Source organism: Alosa pseudoharengus, unplaced genomic scaffold (genome assembly GCF_046254945.1).
Source record: "Alosa pseudoharengus isolate Yale_2024_CS ecotype anadromous, Long Island Sound unplaced genomic scaffold, YU_APseudo_1.1 YU_APseudo_1.1_scf_6, whole genome shotgun sequence".
NCBI classification, from domain to species: domain Eukaryota; kingdom Metazoa; phylum Chordata; class Actinopteri; order Clupeiformes; family Clupeidae; genus Alosa; species Alosa pseudoharengus.
In genome coordinates, this window is record NW_027468848.1 from 40746236 (window position 1) to 40772480 (window position 26245).

Consider the following 26245-nt stretch of genomic DNA (forward strand, 5'->3'; position numbering starts at 1 on the left):
CAAGCTTAGCAGTCTCAAATGCTGTAGGCAGCTTGGGCAAAGGTATGAAACGGCAGGCTTTAGAAAATCTATCAACAATAACCAGAATAACACTGTTACCTTCAGAAACTGGTAAGCCGGTGACGAAGTCCATGGACAGATGAGACCAAGGGCGATGAGGGATGGGGAGGGGATGCAGAAGACCTTGTGGACGTTGATGTTGGTTCTTACTCTGGATGCACACAGAGCAGCTGGCCACAAAGGCCTTGATGTCTTTTAACATACCAGGCCACCAGAAATGTCTCTGGAGAAACTCATGGGTCCTCTGGGACCCAGGATGGGCAGTGAGGTGGGATGAATGGCCCCATTGAAGAACCTGGGACCGTACAATCCGGGGCACATACAGCAGTCCTCTTGGGCCAGTTCCAGGATCTGGGTGTTTCAGAAGTGCCTTCTTCACAGTCGCCTCAATCCCCCAGCGGATAGGTGCCACTATTCGTTTAGCAGCAATAATGGTTCTCGCCTCATCATCTACCCGACTTGAGGGAAGGAATTGCCTAGAGAGTGCATCCGGCTTCTTGTTCTTGGTTCCAGGGCGGTATGAGAGCGTGAAATCAAAACAAGTGAAGAACAGTGCCCACCGGGCTTGACGGGGGTTCAGCCGTTTGGCCTGTTGGAGGTATTCTAGGTTCTTGTGGTCAGTCCATACCAAGAACGGATGCTGGGCCCCCTCCAGCCAGTGTCTCCATTCTTCCAGGGCACGCTTAACTGCCAATAGCTCTCTATCTCCAACATCATACCTGGTCTCGGTATCAGTCAAACGGTGGGACATAAAAGCACAAGGATGCAGCTTTCCATCCGATGAGTGTTGAGACAGGACAGCACCTATCCCAACATCTGATGCGTCCACCTCAACAATGAATGGCAATGTTGGATCGGGCAGCGTCAGAATGGGGGCAGAGGAAAAGCTTTGCTTCAGCTCCTTGAATGCCTTATCTGCCTCCTGAGTCCAAAAAAAGGGCACATTGTTTTTCTTAGTCAGCCTGGTAATGGGAGCAGCCACAGAACTGAAACTTCGGACAAATTTGCGATAGAAATTAGCAAACCCCAGAAATATTTGGATCTCCTTGACAGACCCAGGAGTAGCCCAGTTACTCACTGCTCGTGTCTTCTTAGGATCCATTTCAACACTGCCTTCCCTGATGATGAATCCAAGGAAGGACACCTCAGTGGTGTGGAAGGCACACTTCTCTGGTTTAACAAAGAGAGAATTCCTGAGCAACCTCTGGAGAACCTGACGCACATGATGGTGATGCTCGTGTAGGGACTTAGAGAATATAAAAATATCGTCCAGGTACACAAACACAAATTGGTTAATCATGTCCCTGAGAACATCATTGATGAGGGCCTGGAAGACTGCAGGGGCGTTTGTTAGTCCAAAGGGCATCACTTGGTACTCATAATGACCAGTAGGGGTGTTAAATGCAGTCTTCCATTCGTCTCCTTGGCGGATTCTGACAAGATGATACGCGTTGCGCAGATCCAGTTTTGAGAAGATGGTGGCTCCCTGAAGTAGGTCAAAAGCAGTAGACATCAGAGGCAGAGGGTAGCGATTACGAACTGTGATCTTGTTGAGACCCCGGTAGTCAATACATGGGCGTAGACCTCCATCTTTTTTACCCACAAAGAAGAACCCTGCCCCTGCTGGAGAAGTAGAGGGGCGAATAAAACCAGAGGCCAGGGCATCCTTGATGTAGGCATCCATCGCTTTACGCTCAGGCAATGAAAGAGAGAAGATACGGCCGCGTGGAGGAGCGGTGCCAGGCAGGAGTTCAATGGCGCAGTCATAAGGCCTATGGAGTGGAAGAGTAGATGCTCTTTTCTTGCTGAACACCTCCTTCAAGTCCAGATACTCAGTAGGGACATGGGATAACTCGGAGGGATCTATAGACTCTGGCTGAAAGGAAGGGCTAGCAAAGAGGCATGTAGCGTGACACGTAGGACCCCATTCAAGGATAACACCTCGACTCCAATCTATGTGAGGATTGTGGCGGTTTAACCAAGGGAAACCTAAGCCCACTGGGAATTCAGGGGAGCTTATTAGATGCAACGCTATCTCTTCTTGGTGATTCTCAATCATGAGACGCACAGAGGATGTAACAGAAGTCACCACCCCTGGACCAAGAGGGTGGCCATCTAGGGCGGTGACAGAGAGAGGGACATCAAGAGGGACTTGAGGAACGTTGAGTCTGTTAACAAGATTGGCATCAATAAAATTTCCAGCAGCACCAGAATCTACCAAGGCATGGCAAGAGTATACTTTCTCTGCCCAAGAGATTTTAATGGGAAGGTAGACACCAGCACCGGGTAATTCGGGAGAAAAGGTGGCTCCCGTCACAGCCCTCCCTCTGCTGGACGGGACTGGTCTTTTCCCAAGAGATCTGGGCAGGAGGCTCTGAAGTGACCAGGCTTGCCACAGTAAATGCAGCATCTCTCCCTTCTGCGCCGCTCCTTCTCAGCCTGAGACAAGCGAGCACGTCCAATTTGCATAGGCTCAGGATCATCTGTGGGGATTGCAGATTGTTGCCAGAGGGGAGGTGGCCCCTCGGATGTAACTGGATAACTGGTACGGTTCCGGTTACGTTCCCGGAGGCGGTTGTCTAAACGTATTGCGTGGGCAATCAGGGACTCAAGGTTGTTGGGACAGTCAATTGACGCCAGGCCATCTTTCAAAGCCTCAGATATCCCATTCATAAAAGCTGACACAAGTGCTGGCTCGTTCCAGCCACTGTCAGCTGCTAGGGTTCGAAAAGTGATGGCATAATCAGCTACACTGTTCCTCCCCTGGCGGAGATTTAAGAGTTGTCTTGCAGACCCCTGACCTGTGGCAGATTGATCAAAAACACGCAGCATGCCATCAGAGAATGTTTTGAAATTCGAGCATTCAGGGCCCTGTTTTAGCCAGATGGCTGTAGCCCAGGCACAGGCCTTATCAGTCAGGAGAGTAACCACATAAGCAATTTTAGCCCTATCCGTAGGATACATAGAAGGTTGCAATTCAAAAGTCAATTGGCACTGGGTCAGGAACCCCCGGCATTGGCCCAGAGCACCGTCATACCTCCGAGGTGTAGGAAGCCGAGGTTCAGAACCCGGAGGTGGATCTGGAGCAGGAGCAGGTGAGGGACCCGGAGGTTGTGGATCAGCAGGTGGAGCAGTAGGAGGAGCTGATGGTTGTAGTTGAGTCAAGCTCTGAACTGTGTCATAGAGTTGCCTTAGAATTTGGTCATGGCGACTTAAAACATTCTGTTGAGTTGCCAATGCTTGCCCATGAGTGTCCATTGTAGCACCAAAGCTATTCAAGGCAGCCATTATCTTTTCAAACTCAGTGGGAACAACGTTAAGGGAACTAGATGCTTCTGCTGAGTCAGTCATGGCTAAGTCTTCTGTCACGGTCGGGTCTAGAACCCGGGCCGTCGGAGTGGCAAACTGACTTTTAACCCACTTTTATTTCAGGTTTTAGACACAAAAGCTCAGAAGATCCGAAAAAGTCAAAAACAGTCCAAAAAGTTAAATCCAATAACATCAATCCAAGGCGTAATCCAGAAAGTCGAAGTCCAAGAGCCAAGCCAGGGTTCAGATAACAGGGTTCAGTCCGAGGGAGGAAAGGCAAACAAATCCAATAGGAGAATCCAAAAGAGATACCTTAAACAGTCCGGGTCAACACAGAGGTAACAAAAATGTCCACAAATTTCCACAAAGGCTTAGAGCTTGAGACACACAGGGTATTCACGAAGACTTAGCAAAGACACAGACAAAGAGCAGGGTTTAAATACACTGACACAATGAGGAAATGAGACATGTGACCAGAGACAATGAGGAACAGGTTAATTGGATAACAAGAGGATTGGGTAACGAGTGACTAGCTAGGGACAGAACTCTTGTTTTTGGCGACATCTAGTGGCCAAAATAGTTAATGCGTGACAAGTATGTCATGGTCTATGCTGTCAAGGGCAGCACTGAGGTCCAGGAGGACCAGTATAGATACAAGGCTAGGTTTTTTGAGGGAGAGCTTAATAACAGATGTCTTAAACGACTGCGGTACATGCCCTGACAGAATTATTTATAATCTAGAGCAAAACATTATCCAGGAAGGGGAGACCAGTCTTAAGAAGGTGAGTACAAATAGGGTTTAGTAGACTAGTTGTGGAGGTGACATTGTGGAGGTGAGATCTAATATGTTGTGTATATGTAAATTAATTAAATATTGTTTGAGGTCTCATCTGTGATTCAGTGATTTTGCTATCTTTCAGCAATGGAGTTTGTGTATTTGGTGAAACTGATTGGTTATTGATCTTATCTCTAATTGTTTGACATACAATCATAATACTTACATACAATCATACAGTTGAAAATAATAAAATAACTGTTTTGTGAACTTTATTCAACATAGCCAGTGATTTAGGCAATATTTATGGTGTTAATTATAGTGAAATATACAATTTCACAAAAATAGGGTTAAAACAGGTAAAAAAAAATGGAGACATCATTTTTCTCCATGTTCAATGACCTCTAAAGACAGTCCAACCACTCTCCAAAAATTAACATTTCAATCCCACAGAAACCACATAGGCCCCCTGACTAATATGCGACGCCAACATCTTTATCTCACTCATCGTTACTCTGAGGATAATTATTCACTTTATTAACTAATTCAAAAGGGTTTATGTAAAGCATTGTGAGTTGTTTCTTACATGTTACTGTACTATAAATGTAATCTTGACTAGTTTAACTATAATATTCGATATGGCCAACGCTCCTCTGAGTCTCTTTGCTGGCTAAAGCAACCCATGAACGCGGGAACTGCGTAAGGTTTCATACCGTCCTGATGATTGAACAAGTAGACGTAGAATCGTGGAGTTAAAATGTCTAAACGATCTCATTCAAAATCATTAACTTTTCTACATTGTTATAGGACAAAGACGTGCCTACTAAATAAGGGACTTCCACCCATTGATTCTAAGCGATGTGATAAGCCTATAAACCATTGTAACAAAAACGATGTGTGAGATCCCACTTTGAATATTACAGCGCAACTAACCTAAAGTCGATCTTTCGGCTTTAAAAGATGAATTAAAATGGAAGGATTTAAAGATCTGCTGCTTTTAGTTTACTTTCTTTTAGATAAAACTTGTATCTTTACCTTAAACAATACACGGGTATTGTAAATGGGGAATTCATTACGGACCAAGCCTCGCAGAACAATCAGTCTCATGTGATAGCAAAATCTGAAAATCACCATCGGGATCATACCATGATAGTCTATACGAACACTTTTAGAAATGCATATTCTTAGCATGGACTAAGTTACAAAGCATCAGTCACTCAATGGGAAATAGTGACCACATGAGACAATTCCACACTAATTATCTTATCAGTATACTTTATCTCCTATCGTTAGGTGTGGAAGATAAGAATCACTATGAATGTGAATTACAACGTGATTATGGGTATCATCCTCAGCTAAAAACAGAATGTCTTTGCGGAGAAATTTCACTACCCCCACCAAGGGTCACAAAATCTGGCTCTGCCCTGACTCGACAGGCTAGTGACAGAAACCAGGACACCTTGGGGTAGAGCTCGAGAAGCTTATCATGCCAATTCAAGATTAATGTATTGTTGGTCGTACCTGGTACATTGTTGGAATTTGTCTCAAAATTGACCTTCCTAGTTTACGCACCATTCCTTTTGTTTTACGCATAAAATCTGAATACAACTTTCAGATATAGCGTACTGTTGAACAAGGGACATTATTGATCAATAGACAGACTACATCTACGCATCCCCCGCAACGTTGCGTTATGTCTTACACAAAAATAAAGAGTTATAGGCTGATTTGAACGTTCAACCTGTCCTGAATGAACTTAAACGCTTATTAAGATTCCCATTATGGACACAGCAGAATAGGTTATTATCCTAAAGTTTATTTGGAAATCTGTCTGTCTGCGAGTCTATAGTGAACTGCTTGCGCCCACAAATGAGCAGCCAGGTCATTACACTGCAGTAGGTTGATACGGTTGGCTAACCTCTCGTTATCTGTGGTTACTCCAATCCCCAGTAAAAAAGTTGTCTTTTCCATCCTTCCCAATACAAACTTTTCATCTAATTTAAAAACTGCTGTTTACATACTTTGTTTACAAACTAGAAACCATAAGGCCCTGATCCTGCGAACATTAACCGACTATTCAAGTATATTGACGTGGTCCTGTACTTTCCAAACATTACCGACAGACGCATGTTTGACACTCGTGAATATCAGTTTAATACCCATTCTGAAACATAACAGACTTATAGTTACTTTACGAGTCTAATCATATTTTTTTTCTTGGCAGACTAGTTGCTTTATCAGGCGGACATTTGACATCTGCTTTTTAATCAGTCTACGTAAGCAGACTATTCTCCCCATTCATCTTTGGTTCGCTGACCTGAGTTGTACATTGAAACTGGGTACAGGCTAACTTTAGAATATTGGACTTACGCTTTCCTCTAGTTTTATTCGAATAGTCGTCTATCTCTGTCAACGCAACGAACGAGCCTCTAAGGATAGTTTTTTTTTTTTTTACAAAGTGTTTTACTCGCTATGTTGAACTTTCCCTCGTCGTCCTCGCTTCACAGCTTGTAACATAGACGTGTGACTGATCCTTATGGCCAAGAGTGGCCTATCTCTGCATAGCCTCGACTGTGTCCTGCGTAACTCTTAAGCAGCCAGGGTCACAGAAACACATTTCTAATAACTCTCAAAACGACTAGGAGGGGGTTTAAGCTAATGTGTTTATCACACAAGGCTACAACTGTTTCGAAGAACTTTTTATCCTGTTCACGTATGGCATATCAAATAAACCCATCTTCCCGCAGCCGCACTCACGGACGGAGAAGGCTATATCTCTCCTGAGATCTAACTCCTAGAAAGTTTCTATTAAAACACGATGGATTCGCCATCCTTTAGGTTTTACACCAATGACTATCTGAAGTCATTGACGTTAAGCCTACGCTCTCAAAACCAGTCGAATTAGTCTATACTTGTACTTAATGAATCAACATAACTTTTACTCACGCTCCCACGCATTCAAGCGGTGTGTCTGTGAATCCCATGCAGCGCAATAGTTACAACGTTCTGTCCAGATAGATAGATACTCGCTTCTCATCTATTCATGAACGGCGCTCTTGTTTATTAACACTGATACTCTACTTATTGGCTGTACAAAGGCGATTGTGGGTTTAAGTTATTTTGCATAATTACATCTAGCAATAACTATCCATTAATTTATTGAATACCGTCGGCAATACATAATAGCAGTGGAACAGTAACCCACGCAGTGTCACCACCACAATGCATCCCCAAAAACTTTAGTTAGTTGTAACTACACAAGTTAATTGATACTTTGATCAAACTGAAACATTTCTTTGTCATGTATACTAAATACTACACGCAACAAACTCGTCAATTATTGGAGACGTAACAGCCAATGTAATTTAAGGCATTTTGATGAGTTGTAAGCGCTTAAGCACTCCTGCTGGTATCCGTACCAGTGATGCCTTCAGCCTATCTCCCCTAATCTCGGTGCTTATCGAAGGGGAGCGACCCCTCATAGCCCAACCGCAACTAGGGAGACGGCCATCGCAGTTTGAGGACTGGTAGTTTACCTACAAGTTGTTATACGTTTGAGTTTAGTTAAGCCATTCTGTCATTACTCGCTGTCTTGCATTTTCTAATACGATTTTTCAATTAGCATAGGCTACTCGAAGCATTCTACAGTCCCAAACATTAGGGACGCGAATCTCGATTCGCGGTAAGCGTTTCTTTTTTTCTTAGATTCAGTCTCATTTCCTGATGGAGAACTTATATAAGCCTACGACAGGCTCAAAATAGGCAAACTCTGCCATCGCTAGAGCTGTTACTTTTAGTTTTACGCACGGATTTCCGCCTATAGTCTCCCTACTACTGAACAACACGTAGTAAAGATGCCTTTAGAATCTATTCCCGAAAGTAAGATATGTATCCAATATATCTAACATAGACTCCGTATCTTCCTTTTCCAGGCAAGCGCGTATCTCGACGCTATTTGTTACTTTCCGTAACTGTTTCTGCAATATCAGTGCAACCTCTTTCTGATGTTACACCAGTTACCCTCCTAATAGTCCGGAATATTAGGAACCGTCTTACTTTTACGGTCTCGACCCACGAACTTTCTGTAGGTGTTTTTGTCGAGGAATAACCACTTCCCCTCGGAACTTAAAACAACAGCCACAACAGTGTTTTGTCTTACACGTTGTTTGTATATTATATTATCTAATATAAGTTCCAGAGATAACCACCAAGACCGTTATGTGTCTATCAGAACACACCGAATGCGACGGTTAACACTTATCCGACGCCAAAATTAGACTGATAATTAGAGTTGCGTTCTCAACATCTAATATTATTATCTAAAGGTCCTCCCGGTGTTCCAGTTTAGATGGTGAGCAGGTTAACTTGTGATATTTGCATAAAATCTGTGAATATTCAACAAGACCCTGCCTGCTTGTTAACAACGCTTTGCTCTGCCTCCGCCCTTCCAGTGCTGGAGATTCACATTTTCACAAGCCTACAGTGCGTGACAGAATATGAAGCAAGATCTTGCCGAAAACATGCGGGAATCGCTATGTATAATGCATGTCTGCTTAAGCATCCACACAAAATGTTGTGCAAACAGGAAATGTGTCAAAGTAAATCAGCGAAGGTTTTGTTGGGTTTCGAACATGAGTCTCACTGAGGCAAAATGTTCCAAGCAGTAAACACTATCACCACTACACCACAGAGAGCAATGCTTGTCATTAGTCTATTAGACTACTAGCTTACTAGCTATCCTGATGTCCATGTTAACTGGTGATAGCACATGAGCAAACACAGCGAATGCATGCCTTGAATAATGCAGATTAATTTTGACTCAGTAATTTTGCATCACAAACTAACAAATGACCCCATCAGACGTTGCTCGTTTTTTGTGCAGAAACACACATCGTGATTATAATGCGGAAAAATTATGAAGATCACTTGGGCCTCGAACTGCTCACTAAAATAGCAAGCTAGCAGTAATAGTCCACCCTGCTAAGCAATTGCACCACTGGTTATTTTGTATCTATGTAATAGCATGGTGTTCCTATTAACTGAATGTAGGTCTATGTTGTGACAGCTTATTTGTCAATCGATCAAGATATTCATTATAGCAAACATCTAGGCTAAGTGAATGTTTTGCAACAGGCTGGTGAATGAGCAGTAAGTAGGCTAAACTATTTTGTAATTTAGGCTACGTGGGAATCTGAAACAGCAACCACTGTCATCAAACTCTCTAGCTACATCAAAGTTTTGTAATATATGCTACCATGATAACCATTTTGTGTCGTCAAATTAGGACCAACAAATTAAATAATATTTAACTCGGAGAAAAAGTTTCATGTGTTCACTTTAAATCATTAGACAGCTCACTGCATAACTTCACCGAGACATGACACTAAGTTATGATAATTTTTGCACATGACTGACGTATTTCATATTATTAACCCCCAAAACGGAATAAAGTGTTAGTGGGACATGCCAGTTTGTTGTACATCAGTTAGGTTTTGGTATGTGAGGCAAAGATGAACCTATTTTGTTGTTTTGAGGCTTGCATATGCCCATGTTAAATTGTGATGGCACCAGTTAACATGGGCGTATATTTCTCACTTATGTTAACCTGTGTTAACTTTGACTAACAGTTCAATATATACATAGAAATCTGGCATCGATTTCAGCGGCTCGTAGTGTAGTGGTATAGACGATGTAGAAGCTAATCCAATCAACTTTCTTGTCCATGCTTGGTTCGAATCCCAGCTAGATCGCTAGTTTTATTTTTTTCCATTCATTCAGTATGTGTCATATTTGTGGATAATGCTTAAACGAACATGTATTAGACATACACTGGTGATGTTTTCAGCGATATCCGTTATAGTGTCTCACTTGCAAACACTTCGTGAAAATGTAGCCTAATATAAACTTGCACTATCGGAGGCAGAGCAGATTAAGAAGTTGGCAGGGTCTTGTTGAATATTCACTGATTTTATGCAAATATCACCAGTTAAACTGCTCACCATCTAAACTGGAACACCGGCAGTTCGGCACCATGTGTTGCCCCCTGCAGGTAACCCCCAGAACCTAGTCAACGTCAGCCGTTTCTCAGACGTAACCCCAGGCCTAAGCAGTTAAAACCTACGATACCTCCCTTGAGGTTATTGTAGATAGCAGGGACCTACTGTCGAGTAAAGTCGCACGTCTTCCCTCTACGGCGCAGATAAAGCCTAAAGCTCCTATTTTTAAACATCCCCCTTGGAAGTTGATCAGGCTTCCGTGGTGGATTTATTGAGATGTTTATGAAATAAGAAGCGACTACGCCTAGGTCTCGAACAGTTGGCTAACGTGCGAAGATGTTTGACCCTAGAATTTATCTAGAGACACAGGTTATAGGCTACTTCTTGCTTAGGTTTTTAAAGAGTGGAGACCTTCTTACCGTCCTTCAGTATAAAGTCACGCTGACCTAAGTCTTAGAAAAGACAGATGAATAACCACAGAAGAGACAAGTTATCTTACCCTCCTGCTGGAATTCGTAGGAAAACCAAGAAAAGACAAAAAATACTGCTTGAAGAATTAGATGCCAAGGTTAAGTGATGTTACAAAATGCGGCGTAATATCCACTTGCAGGTTACAATGTCGTAGAAAATATAAAAAGAGTAAATCCACAAAATAGGAAAATAGTAAATCCACAAATGGAGAAAAAGAGAATATACGGAAAAAAAGTAAGTCCTCAAAAAAGGGAAAAAGTCAGCTGATTGTCTTCTGCAGTCACTCTCTGTCGGAGTAGCAGGTCTGATATCTGCAACAGGTTCCACGGAGTTTCGGTCCGCGACTCAGCCTGGCACGACGTCCAACACTTTGCTTCTCAACGAATTTCGGAGGACGAATTCTGACAACCGCACGCGACATCATAAAGCAAAAACCCAGCGAGTTGAAGGAAGGAAAAAAGAAGAAGCAGCCCTGATCGTCTAGTTCGGCCCCTATTTATACTAGGTGGACTTGTCCTCCCCCACACATTCCTGAGACAAATCAATCCTATTTTCCCACGACAGTTTAGAACCTTCTAGAAGTTCCCACGAGGGCTGGGAATATTCTCACGTTAGCTGGGAATATAGCTGGGAAAATTCTCACGTTAGCTGGGAATATTCTCACAATAGCTAATACATTCTAGAAGTCACTGATCTTAACCAACAATTTAAGATGACACGCATTAACATACTTCTCCGGGTTACATTTCGGAGATGATACATTACATTCAGGTTTACAGATAGTTTCCACAGGTTACACAAACAGTTTACATTCAATGGCAATTATAACCATGTAACACATTACATTTAGCAACATACACTTTTACAGTCATCAAGAGAGATCGGTTACATTCTTACAGGTTACAAACACTTATGGCATTAACCTTCACACAATGCAATCTGAATACATTCATTTAAACAGTTTAAAGGCACTTTACCCATTTCACAGTTTAAGACATACAATTCCTTACATGCATAATTCCCTAGACTTTACAAGGTCAGGCTACTAAAATACTTGTAATGATACATTTCATTCATCGCACTTTATTATTTATTATGAGGTCATTGTTTGCAGTTATGGTTCATTTTCCATTCTTTTATTCATATTCAATAATCATCAAGTATTTCTGAGGTCAGGGTGATCTGGTTTAGTAATCCTGCACATTGTTCAACATCTGCTTCAACACATTCATTCACTTCCACGCTTTCAGGTGAACTTAATTCAAGAGTAGGTTGCAAGGTCATTGGTTTAACATTACGATTCAATTCCTGGTCAGTTTCTTTCCTAATTTGTCTAATCATATTTTCTAGATCAGAGAGATTACCTTGATAGCTAGCGCTGAATCTAGCCTTTCTGCGTTTTCGCCTTGTAAGACGTATTGGTTTTGTGCTATCGCTCTGGGGTCCATACGGTTGGTGTTCTGGCAACACGTCAGGCCCCATGTTCATGCCCCCAGAGTGTAGCGCTGTAGCTGCCTGGCTGCTTTAGCTGTTGGGTGCAGCAACTCGAGGTAGGTAAAACCGTTTTTTTGTTTTCAGGGTTTTTTTTCGTACAGGCAGTACTCCGTGACCTCGAGAAATGGAGATCTATGTGAAAAATTGCCAGATGTCTCCTTTAAGTGAGAGTTCTGTTGCATTACTGTGGTTACAGGAATCCCAGCTTATCTACATGCTGCCACATGTCCACATGATGCCTCTCACCACAGGGTTTTCTGGTCAAAAACTTGCATACAGAAAATACTTGAATTTGTGACGCAAGGGGGACTGCATCTCCAACTTGGCTGTTGCCCACTCTCAAGCCCTGCCAGTGAGTAAAGAACACAAGTGCATTTATCAGAATTAACAGAGAACAACAGAGCACCAAGAAAGAAGGACAAGTGGACAAAGAGCCATTGTACTTCTGGATTTGAAGCCCTCGAATTCAGGCAAGGAGTAGGCAAAAGGCAAAAAAACACATAATTCACAAGATACCAACAACTAGAAACAAGAAATGAGAGCCTGACTCTGGAGAGTACAAGGCAATCCTGCAACTGGGAGATGAAAAGACTAAATGCTAAAACTTAGGGCTCTGATTAATTATGAAGAATCACAGAATTATTTGTTTATTTTATTTTCCAATCTGTCAAAATGATATATCAATGAAAGATGTTAAGCGCATCAAGGCTATTTTACCCAGCAGCAAGCCTCTACAGCACTGCAAAATAGCGCAAGTACTTCTACAAACTTAACATTTTGGGGGATTAACACAAAGTTATAATAAGCTACTATTAAAATTGTGCTGAAAATGTTTGCTTTTTGCCAGGCAGGGGCTCAGACTCAGAGAGGAGTGGCACATAAGTATAAGTAATACACTACATTAAAGCCTTAAATTCAATGTCAAATTATGGATTATTAATAAACAAACTGTTTTATGTAAAGAATAATTGAAAATTCACAATTTGACATATGAAGTAATAAATAACTTAGAAATATACGTAATATAAATAACGCAGAACATCTGAAGCACAATTTGGTAGATGCAATGCAACAAGAAAGAGTATTTTCAAGTAAAGCAGTAGCAAACTAGAATTAGGTTTTCCACCTTATACAGTAGCCTATAAGCTAGATATGCATGGAGAGCAACTTCATCACATTGTCTAGAAATTGGTTCTTGAGTCCAGTGACACAGGACATGCATAGCATCTCAATGCATACCCATAAATATAGCCTCAACTAGGGGTGTCACTAGGAGTGCAAAAGGAGTGTGTAACGGAGGCGAACTGAGCTAGCGTGCTAGTTGCCCGTGTAAATTCTCACAGCCCTAACCTTAAGAACGCTTCTAACCGCTGAGTTGGGAGCCTGGGCTTTTAGCTCAGTGGTTAGAGCGTTCGACTCCCATGCCGGTGAGTGTTGAGGTGGCGGGTTCGAGGGCCGTGAGCGGCGGACGAATTACGACCTCTGTTACAAGTGCAATTTTAAAAAATTTTTGCAGGGTTCCGGGAAATTTTTAAAATGTTAAAGATGCAATTTCAACATAGTTTGGGAAAGGAAGGCCAATCGTTGGGGTCCTTATTACCATATTTTAATAACAAATAAAGCAAATTTTCCCTCAATAGACCTAGGCCTACTGAGTATGGTAGGCCTATTTATGGGGCATTAAGAGAAAAAAATCGTCATTTAACAGAGACCTCACACCCAAACAATTTTTTATGCCCGTTACGTGATGAATGAATGCATCGTTTTCAGGTGCCACTCTAATCACTAACTGTAAATGGATTAATCCAACACAACTCCTTGTTTAATTTTCAGTTTTCATGGAAATCATTGGTATGTTTGCCTAGGACCACCTGTGGCTAGCCTGGCTCTTCCACTCGGTTTATACCCTATGGTACTGTAGCTAGCAGTGTTAAAAAGGCTGTTGACTACTGTACTAGTAGACTTAATGGAACAAGTTCATGGAAAACGAATGCTTGTGAAGAATTTGATTTGATCCTACAGAGCCGGTAGGATACGTAAGCAAGTTTATCTCTTCAGTTATCCAAATGAAGTGTCTTAAAGCTAGCGAGGTACAGAGGCTGGCTACTACTAGCCTGTAACACAGACCATTAATTCAAAGCCAGAGCTGGCTGCTTTTTTCACAAACCTGAGCTGATGGAAGTATTATCAGGGGTTGGGGGAGATGATGTCTCAGTCTCAACCTCTTCTTGCACTGGCTGTTTTTTCCCACCCAAAAAACCTTCTTGTATCCATATTGTATCCATAACTATACGCTGCAATAGTAGGCTATTAAACTGTAGACGGGCTCTGGTAATATCAGTTTGACCGAGGGGGGAAGAATAGAACACTGATGTTGAATTTGCAACAAATTATTTTGAGTCAGTAAGGAATGCCAGGTCAGCGTTAGTAACAATGTTGCAGTTGTGACTGCTGGCCGTGGCGTTCGATTGGAACCTCATACAAATCTCTAAGACGATTTTCATTATCTTTTAAGGCATAGATATCCGGGGCTATTCCCAAGACATCCAGGGCTATAGCCTCGAATGCCCAGGTCTAACGACGCCACTGGCCTCAACAAAGAACAGCATCAAAATGTAAAACGCTTGTTTGGGAGACACACACTGCTCCGGGTGTGTAGGTGTACTGTATTTTCCGGACTATAAGTCGCTCCGGACTATAAGTCGCATCAGTCAAAAAATTAGAAATGTATTTAGAAATTTACACAAAATCCAAGACCAAGAACAGACAGCAGGGGCGGAGCCAGACATTGTAAACATTCGGGGCTTAGCCCATTTTTTTTTTTTTTTAAATAACCCCTTAAATAATGACTTCTAGTGAATTTTGTGTAAACTAATGGACACATTGAGACTTAAAAAATGTAAAACTAACATTCAACAGATTCAAGGTATCTGACTGGCACTACACTGTGTAAAATTATAGTTTTGGGTCTTTCAAGAGGCAATATCTGTTCATATCTGTTTAGCATGTACTTAGTTAATTAAACGTTTCTTATGGTTTGTATATTATAGTATTTGTTTATTTTCATTAGGCTATTGTTTGATATGACATTATTGTTTATTATTGCTATTCTCCTTCTTCCTCTTCCCTGATCTCATCTGTGTGACAAATATATAGAATATCTTATACTATAATATACATAATATTATGATATATTTTACAGTATGGCCAGTCATCATGATACGGTATTTTAGAAGGAATGCATTATCATCTTGACATAGGCGTTTCTAAATTATATTAATTTTGTAATTTAGCAAGATTATTCATAGGTTTCATCAGGTAACTTTACACAGGTGCATAAAATCAAGCACCTAGATTATGAATGCAGACTGCATGGTGCTTGATTAACACACATATGGAAAGGGCCCTCTCCTCTCAATATATCATTGTAATGTTTTTTTTTTCAGTTAATAATTAGTTAGGCAGCCAAAACAACATAACATGACTTTTATATTTATGTGGACTCTTGGATTATAAGATCTGTGGTGGTGGATAGGATATCAACAAGGTTTTAAGGTAGGCTAACAGTTAACATTCTTTTGTGCAACATATGACACTGAAAAGTTGACATGGGCAGATAACTGTTAATGGGTTTTTCTGACATTTCAAAACAGTGTAGCCTAATTTATTACAAGACGAGGATCACTTTGTTTTGGGAGCTGGAATTTCTTATTCTGCAGTAGGCTTAGGCATTTAGTGCTAGGGAGCTAGCCAAGTAGCCTAACGTTAGCCTGCCTAACTGACTGAAAGCTCTTAACGTGATATCACCAACCTGAAACAACACTATCCGTCAGTTCACTGGGCGATGCTGTTGTTTGAACGGAGCTGGGTGGTCTTTTGAAAAATGTTCTAATATCCATAACGTTTTAACAACATGTACACAAAGTGTTTTATCACAGACTATAAAAGTGACAGACTTCTGACAGAGACTTTTTGGAACACCGAAGCCATGAGGTAGCGTTGTCAAGGCAGCATTTTCACTGGAAGTAAACAAATCAATCTAACCATTGAAATCACCATAGCGGATAGCCCAGAGACCTGGCATAGGTCGTGTAGCAAGTCAAATTATTTTTCAATATTGGGTTTTGAAAATAAGGGATTTTGTGACATTTATAGAGAAACCGAGGGGAAGTTATATTGGAAATAAGAATTGCCGGGAATTTAAAACACTAAAAAAAGATTCGGGGCTTTTGAAAAAAGATTCGGGGCTTAAGCCCCCTAAGCCACCCCCTAGCTCCGCCACTGACAGACAGACTATGTAACTGGACACATACAGGCCAAAAAGATTGAGAATTCTACCGGGAATGTTAATGAAGACGAAGGAGTGAATGGCGGCAAGCTAAGGCGAGCTGGGCAATAACGAAGGCAGCCAAGGAGGGCCCGACAGTAATTGTAATGCAATTTGCAAAAGATTCACTGAACAAAAATGATGTGGTACATGAAAATTTAGCTAGAAATGTGGAGAATGCAATGCAGTCAAGCATTTTGAGCGATGTCGAGGCACAAGCCGGCAGCAGAGTAAATGCTCGGGAGGCTACCTCCAAGAACGAGAGAGAGAAAAAGATGTGCGTTTTGAAAGAACATGCAGACGAAGTAGTGAACGGCTGCAAACGTCTGAGACGAGCCGGGCAAATGCTCGGGAGGCTGCCTCCGAGAGAGTGAGAGAGAAAAAAAGATGTGCGGTTGAAACTGACTAACATTTAAAAACATGTTAAATTATATATATTTTGATATGTAAGTCATACCTGACTATAAGTCGCAGGCCAGCCAAGCTATGAAAAAAAGTGCTCCAAGTGTGTGTGTGTGTGTGTGTGTGAGTGAATGTATGCATACTACACCAGGATAGGTAAAATGCAGAGAACAAATGTCCTCACAGGACAGCCTTTACTGAATGATGCCCTCAAGTTCACAAAACAACCGGTAGGCGCAAACAAATACTCCAATGTTTTTTTTTTTGCAACAGAAGATGCCGCCCTGGGCGATTGCCCATATAGCCCATATAAGGATGCCACTGACTGACACCAACATTCACTCACACACTACACAGCAGACACTAATGAAGAATGAAGTTTAACTTAAAAATGCACTCACCATCACATTTTGAACTGCTGTTTGTCTTGTTCAGGTGAATATTTAGCTTCAAATGTTATTTTTAGACTTTAAAAACAGTCTGATTGAATTAAGGAAAGCAAAGACTTATAATCTAAAACCAAGAAGTCCTTCTCAGAGGCAGTGTTGTAGGAGGCGATCTGATGATGACAGGCACAACACTGCAGCAGCAGCAGCTTATCTCAAATAGGAGAATCTACTAACTTTTGTGCGCACTGTTTGGAACTCTAGTGTTACATGTTACACTACTATGTTACGGACAAATATAATGTGATTACACCCCTGTTCAATACTGATAATAAGTCAAGAATTGATTGAATTTTGAATTTAGATTTATACTTTTGTTTTTATTTGATTTGATTTGGAGGCCACCAGACTCTACTCAATCCCCCAACACACTCACTAAAAAGAGGGCTTCATGTTTCTATTTCATATATTTTGAAATTCATATTAAGTATATTTTGTTAATAATTAATTAATTTATAGTGTTTTACGGAAGAGTAATTAGGTGTCAGTCTCACAAGTTCATGAATGGCTATAAAAACTAGGAGCTTTGTTGAAAATGCCTACCGGTATATTTACAGTTAAAACAATGATTAAAAGTTTCTAATCAACTGGAAATGTGACAAACATACATGCTTGGACAAAGACCCATGGTTATCTTGCCCCCACACACAGTATGGAGGATGGTAAGATAGGCAAAAAAATCCATAAGAATCACTGTTGGAGAGGTATCATCTTGGGGTCAGCAAGTCCCCCCAAAAATCTTCAAAAGTGACCTCACTGCTAATAGATTATTTAGAGGGCATGCCAGGTAAAAGCCTATCCAGTCATTTAATTACAAATGTACAGTATACGGCAGGAGTTACCGAATGGTACAGTGACATTGTCAGTTTTATACATTTTGTGAAGATTGCCTAAAATAAGGGCCAAGGCGAAATTACAACAAAGAAGACCGAATGGCTCAAAGAAGCAACAAAAGGCTCGTTACAGAGCAGTCAGGTTTAGACATGCAAAATCGCTGTCTCAGACATCAATTTTTCACAAAGAGTGCTAAAAAGTTATATAGAGGGGATGAAAAGTTTATATAGAGGTGGTTCAGGATCAGCTGACCAAGAATAATGAGCTGATAGCAGGTGCAAGCCGTGATTGACTAATGAGGTAGCAAAGCTAAATGATCAATACTTAGGTGATGCTGAGCACTGATTGGATGACGAGGGGAGAGGAGCAGATGGGGGTGTTAAGACCAACACTCACTGGCATTGTCTAATGCGCATCAAGTGACACCAAAGTTTAGAACTCTATTATTTTTAATGGTGCAAAGCCCACTGGTGGTGTCGTGCAAAATTGGAACAGAACAGACACAAAAACAGGCATCTTTAAACAGGGTCTCTTCAGGATTGAAAAGGGTGTTGTGGTGCTTCATCCTTTTGGTATATTGACGTTTTTTTAAATGTCCTCTTTAATTTTCCTAAAATCTTTTTGCTTTGTGTGTTTGTATTTCCATTTCCCATTCCAGTGGCTTCCTGAAAGTGCTCGTTATGATGTGATAACGGGAAATCAGGAAAAAGCTCTGAATACTTTGAAACGCATCGCTATGGAGAACAAAGTACCCATGCCTTTAGGCAAGCTCATCGCTGCCAGACAGGTAATAGAGTATATCACATTTGCACTGATTTAATTCCAGCATATTTTGGTTTTATAATCCTTTATTTAATAATGAAATAATTATGAACACATTTGGATATGGTAGTAAATGATTAATAAATGCTGTATTGACATTCCTTAAGTAATTTATGCATTATTTTTAAACTATTAGTCAATGGTAGCCTCGTTGAGACCAGACCCTTCTCAGTTGAGAGTGGGTCTAGAAAAGGTTTAATTGACTTACGACTTCTAGCAGGGGCATAACTAGCAGTGAAATTAAACTAAAATTGGTGCATTAAACTCTAACCATATCATTTCAGAAGTGTAGCAATCTTGTAAACAAAGATTTTAAATGCAGTTGTTTACTCAGTTTCAAAGAAATACACGTCCATGCCAGATTAGCGATTGTATTGGCATGCCCGTGTTTTAGGGACATTGGAAATGGGCTTCAATGGCCTCTTGGCTAGACGGACCTGCAGAGCAAATCCCAAATTTGCAAAAAGTTTGTATGGGTATTCCCAGGCTAAGTCAGTGGTGTAATTACTATTTAGAAATCATTAATAAACCATTTGTAAACAATTTGTTGCTGAATGATTCACTTGTAAGCCATTCAAAATAGCTGAAGAAAGATCCCTTTAAAAATAATTTGTTATGTGACTAAACATTTCCTGAATATTTATATCCACTGCACCCAGGCATAGCCTGGCTAACGTCAGATCTCATCTCATTGAGATGGGGTCTGGGAACTAGACATTAATTTTCTCGTATTTGAGATGTGGTTTACGAATGCCCAGAGCCGTTTATTGGGCGCTACGAATGTCTATCAAATGCGTCTGGACGTAGCTCATAACGGCTAGCACCCAGGGGTATTATACAAAGACTAACCAGTTTAGCTTTCCAATGGTTCCAGAAGGTGCTTTATGGATAATAAATTGGCATCACTCAATTAATTTGTAAATGTATGGAGCAGGATTTTGCATCCCCTAATCTAAAGTGTAAACAGGTCATATCATACATAAATGCTCACCACACTATGTGCAAATCAAGTTACTGGCCGTCATTCCTTGATCAGAGGTGCGTTTTTACAAAAGTTAGCTTCGTCATTGCTAAGCCACCGTGGTACGACACAACTTTCGCTCAAACAATGACCTTGTAACACCTATGTCTAGAAAGCGCTGTTGTTTGGTGGTTGTTCCGTTGTTCAAATCACTTCAGTGTGAATGACATCAGGCTATAAGTTGATGGTAAAAAACATACATAGAAATTATTGAGAATTTACAACCAACTAATAATCGATGGAAGGTAATGTCCCAATATTTTCTTAATTATAGTCGCTGCTCATGCACAGGCGTGAATGTTGATGTTGTGGATGCAGCTGTGTCTGAACACCATTGCAACCTCTGTCGTTCCACCCCTGCACTCAAAGATGAATGAATATAAATTCAAAATGTTACGCTGTTGGAGGGTAGGGTTGTAACCAAATCCATTGTTGATGCACAACGGAAATAGTAGTTTGAATAGATGTTTTTTTGATGTTTATTGACTAAACTGAGATATGGTCCGCCCACTTAATATGTTTGTGTGGGAACTCAAATTTGAAACATGATCCACATGCAAAAAAGCTGTTGATTACTGATAAAGACTGCAATGTAGTACATTCATATCTAAACGGTTCGGTACGAATATGTGTACCTTTCCACCCCTATTGGAGGGTGTTCAGGTATGATATCAGGTGTCAGGTACGAGAATGTTCTATGCACTCGAGTAGAAAATGTTTGCAGACTGGTGTACTGACAACAATTGTGACCCACTGTCGTGTCCCATTAAATCAGTGCTTAGTTCCTACAGCATTTATTAGAACTTGGCTGCTCTGCTTCCACACTAAAGGTTTGGCTGCTATTTCTGCCTGCCACTTAGGCTGAAACGGAATGATGCCAGAAGCACACCCCCTCGCGTTTTGCTTGGGACCTTAGGGTGGTGCTCAAAGCTCTCTTCGGGCCTTGCTATGCTATCACTTCAGACTACCCTCCTCATTGCCCTGATTTCGGTCCAGCAAGTGACAGCGCTGTCTGTGAACTTTGCATGCATGCAGTTCTCAAAATGTGACTTGAAAGTGGTTCCCAACCCAAACCCATTTTATCTGCCTATAGTGCCAACCTCAGCCCCGAGGAGTAGAATAATCAAACTACCTGCTTGTCTTGCACTTTCAAAACAGAGGCTCTCCCACTGGCTAGTGGAAGTCATCCCTCTAGTGTATGAAGTGTCAGGCGTGCCAACCCCTTAATACTTGAGAGCATCCTTGGCGGCATGAAAAGGTGTATCGATAGACCAGATATGTTTCAGCGCGAGGTGGGCTTCAGGACCTTCACCCGTCCTTATGCAACTGTCACATGCCACATGTCACTCACTTCACCCAGTGATGAACGCTCTAGCCGTTTCCCAAAGTCAAGGAAGCATACTCAACGGCCACCAACGTCATCAAACTCCGCCGAGCACTGTTCCGATGTCAGAATACTTCTAAATTTGCGCCTGTCACAGACTCAGACTCAGGACAAAGAGTAAAATCCACAGGTGTTTTAATGAAGGTTCTTGTCAAGTAAACAAAAGTCAAAACAGTATCAAAAACAAAGTAGAGTCCAAGAGGACAAAAACACAGGAGATTGCAAAGGAGAGTGGTAACTAAGGCAGAGCCAAAAATACCAGAAGACAAAAGACTTCTAGATAAACTGTTCAACAAACTTAGGTATACAAAAGCCCAGAAGATAAGCTTAACTTCACAGGAGAAAAACACTGGATAAATTGGAGAAGCACTGGAGTGCCAATATTGAGGGAGTGCATCCGTATGTCATATAGAGAGGAGACCAGACAACAACTGAGGACTGGAGAGGGTTTTTATAGGTGGGTAAACGAGCTGAAACGGGCAACAGGGGAGGAGTGCTAATAGGCTGGGGATAGTGAACGATGATACTGATTAAGTGGAGATTGAGTAGTGGGCGTGGCTGAGGGAGAGCCCAGTGCCGGTGTGACAGCGCCCTTCGTTCTGAGAATTTTCAAGGATGCATCTTTGGATCCTCAGGTGAAAAAAATACCCATAATCCTCTGCGTTGACATGCATCTTAGCAGCGGCATTGTCAAAACAGAAGCGTGCAGTTAAAAGCGTCCACACTAGCTAGTCTCTTCCAAAGTAGAGTCCTAATCTTCGTAGAACCCAACTCACAAGGAAGCATTCTATCAAGGAAGAATGCTCCACTTTGGGAAATAACATCTATCTGCATGCTTGCCAAGTTCTGCTCGTGTCGGATAGCTCAATTATCAGTGTGCTTATGCAACTATCGAAACAACCAAAATCACCGGTCACTGACTTCACTCTATACGCAAGCATACGCACTCTTGCCAAGCTCTGCTAGCATCAGACAATTCAAATCCCTTCACTGTGCACTCGCAACACCTCTGCTTGTGTTAGCCAGTTAGATCACTCCAAGTTTCAAGTGGACGTGAGAGAGACCTCTCCCCACTTGGTGCATTGCTTTCCAACGCGGACGTGAGAGCTTGAGCCCGTTGACTAATACAAGTCACCACGCACCAGCTCTGCTTTTGACATATGGATGACTCACTGCCTAAGTGGACATGATAGAGAACAGTCCCTTGCCTAGCAAGTGGGGACATTTTAGTATCAACCTGCTGATATCCCATCAGGTATCTATGCATTAGCCATTTGCTTAAGGGGGGTTCACATTACACGTGCGCGCAAGAACTAGTCTGCCGCTGCGCCAAGTAAAGCGCAGCGAAAGTGGCATTTTGCTAAACCGCTCAGCGCATGCTATCGGATTTATGACACGGCAGGAGTGAGGGGGAATACTCTGCTGTGTGTAAGACCATGAAACTTCTACATGCGTGAATTCTCACTCTGCGGTATACAGTATATCACTGATCTTCAAGCGCGCTTCCTGCATCTTGTTGACTATGAGTTGGTGAACAATGTAGCCACAGTCGCACTGAGATCCCTGGTATACGTGTTCCCATTGGTTAACGTTGAGTGAATTTGACTGAAAGAGAAAGTATGGTTATGAACATAACCTCGGTTCTCTGAAGGAGAACACAAGACGTTAACCCTTTCTTCCTTATTGACTCCTGATTCTGGCCATTAGGTGCTTCAGAATGTCAGAATAGGAGGAATATTCTGCATGTAGGATATATAGACTTTCACATGCAAATATTTCCCCCCCCTCAGAGGCAGGTGATTGTAGACTGGTTCAGGTCGATGACATTACCAGGGGTGAACTTCCCGTGGGTTAACTTCTCATGTTCTCCTTTAGAGAACCGAGGTTATGTTCATAACCATATGTTATCGATATTATTATTGTTATTATTACTATTTGGCTTAATGTAGGATTACCAACTTTAAAAAAACTGTCAATTCTCACTATTGTAATGTTCATATTCTGTAACTTGCTTTGGATAAAAGCATCTGCTAAATACAATACCATAACCATTTCACAGTTTTGAGTCATAATAAGCTGCATTGATATGTCTCTTAGACACCAATAGGATATTCTACCAGAAATGTAAGTGGGGGGAAATTCTTATTCTTGAATCTGAAAATGTTGTCATATGGAGGGTATGTTTAACTATGAGAAATACCTATTGTGCCATAGATGTTTTGTGCTTGAATAAAATACATTAGACACATTTAACCCTAAAAAAGTTTGTTATGGACAAATCTGTATATGATAGAATGATTCCCTAACAAATTTCTGTTACACAAATAACATTGTTTTGTTGATAACATGTCCCTGATTGTATCTAACATGGTAATCCCCATAAGAAATATAAGAAATATATTCTACAGACAATTGTAGTGGATAGTAAGCACATAAGAACCATCAGCCACTCATAATATTATAAATACATAATGATGGATATATATACCCCACCTTCATCTACATAGTTTATTAATCAGTATTTTTTTCAAAATAGTAATGTTTTATTTCCATGTTTTATGTGACAGGACTGACCGTGGTTTGACAGAATTTACTTTATACAGTGAAACTTGTATATGGCATGCATTTTGCATACATTTGTTGTCAAATTAAAATTAACCAGAGTTATCAGGCCCTGTTAATTCTTTATCGTAGCAAAACTGTGGAAGACGTATATCAAATCAGATTGGGCACAGTCCATTTTTTTTCCAAGTGATTTTCATAAAGAAAAAAAAAATATTTGATAACCTAATGAATAGCGCATTCCTTTAAAGAACAACTAACAATCATCTAGTCAGTTCAAGGCTTTTTTGGATTATATATGTTTTATTCATTACTATAATTCCAGGACAGACAATGTACATTTCAGACGAGAAACTCACAGATGGAAAGAGAATGCATTTATTGATGTAAGTAAGTATAAGGTAGTATGCTTGGCCTAGATCTGCTCAAGATATTGCTGCTGCAGAGCTGCATAAATGAAGCTGCATGAGCAATACAATTTCCGCTGAAGAATGCTGCTGCGTGAGAACATATAACAAGCATAGATGGGAATCAAAAAGACCCCCCTATCCTAAGCAGACAGGTGGAGCTGGGGAAGAGGAGTGAGCAATTTAGCGATGTCATCTCACGAGTCACGACTGCGTGAGTCTGACATCGGACCGCGGATATCTAAAATACCCTGGCAATAGAAACGAGACTGATTGGTACACACCACGACCAATTAGTAGCGTCACTCAGAGTTTCCCGTATGAACTAGTCATTTCTGGTAGAATATCCCCAGGATTGCACAAAAAATTGTCGGTCGTCGAGCAAAAACTGGGGGTGGGGGGTTAACATGAAGGGACATGACCCCTACATGGAAGAAAACCTTGTAATTTCATGTGTATCAGTGGTCTGGTTTGGTGTCCTGTGAATCATCAACCAAATGGGTGGGGGAAGAAAAGACACCTTAACAAAGCCTATATGACTACCATACTCATTCAAACCTATGTTTTTGTTCTTGTACTGTGTACAGTGAAACCTAGTGAACAGGTGAGTGTAAAATTGATATTCTAAGTTTTGATTGTTTTAGTTACTGTGACACCATTAATAATGGTATTGTGACTTTGTCAAAAGGAGGACAGAGGGAAAATCCAGGACCTATTTTCCCCACACTTTCGTTGGACTACCATTCTATTATGGTTTATCTGGTAAGGCATAGATATTTTTATATAAATGCTCCAGACAATGGCAACCATATCAACTGGTATGATGGTAACAGCTGATGTGCAGTATACTGTATTATGCGTAGGTACATTACTGTTGGTTTTGAAGGTAATTTTAGGCATTTAGGCATTTTAGAGTTTCATTATCATAATGGGCTGTATTTTGGGTCACCAGCGCATGGCGTAAAGTTCGTTATTCACCCGCGCAAAGTTGAATTCGGTATTTTGCACGTTTATTTTTTAAGCATTGCGCCCAGGGGTGTGGCAATTAACAACCTAGGGAGTGGACTAGCGCATTGTCTAAAAATCGCTATCATACACCACCTAAACCTGGTCAGAAGTCAATGGCGAGTTGTTCATATGCTATTTTAAGAGCGCATGTCAAGTCATATTGGTAGGTGCACGCACCATCCTTCTATCATTCAACGCACACCAGCGCACGTCCATGCAAAGCATTACAAATTGCACGATTACAATGGGAAATATTAAGATATTACGAAATACTGTACATCTCATGATGAGTAGTTATTCACCATCATTTACAAATTGGTAATGACGGTTAAAAGTGATTAGGGGAGAGGCGAGAGACACGTAGGGAGCACAGCTGAAGACGCACTGTCACGAGATATAAGCAACTCCTCTGCAGGATAAATGTTGTTTTATTCAGTCATTTGAGCAATATTAGGGTAAGTGTTGCTTTTTCCAGCCTATGTTTTCGGTGGTAACCCATTGTCAGTCAATAGTGAAAGTAACTGCATTTAACTGTCTTGTCGTTGACTGACTCCTTGGTGAAGTTAGTTTCACTTTGCCAATGAGTTCAAATAATAGACGAGTGCAAATGTGTGAAGGCTATGCTAGGTTTTAGTAAAGCATGGTTTAAGAATGACTATTCCATACGGTCTCGCAAGCAGCCTCCTTCAAATGCGCCGTTGAATGCCAAAATACCGATGCATTTATTTGACATATCGCGCGTTGCGCCGTTAAAGGGAATGACAGATGTCATTCTCATTGGTTTAAAATGATGTTACGCCCCAAACACACCCATATGACTGATTAAAAGACCTAGGAACACCTTGTTACGCCATGCGCTCCACTTTTGAGAAAGAAACCCCTCCCAATGTGAACTGGACATCCTACTAAATTTGAATAGACTTTTGA

General features: G+C 41.2%; 1 protein-coding gene across 1 annotated transcript in view; it reads left to right on the plus strand.

Annotated features, from left to right (window-relative positions):
• Positions 1 to 26245, plus strand: part of svopa (SV2 related protein a) — a 104613-nt gene that overhangs the window by 57652 nt on the left and 20716 nt on the right. Inside the window, exons 9-10 of the mRNA XM_076269714.1 lie at positions 18773 to 18901; positions 24999 to 25072. Of these exons, the coding sequence (XP_076125829.1) occupies positions 18773 to 18901; positions 24999 to 25072 (203 nt within the window). The remainder of the gene's footprint in view (positions 1 to 18772; positions 18902 to 24998; positions 25073 to 26245) is intronic.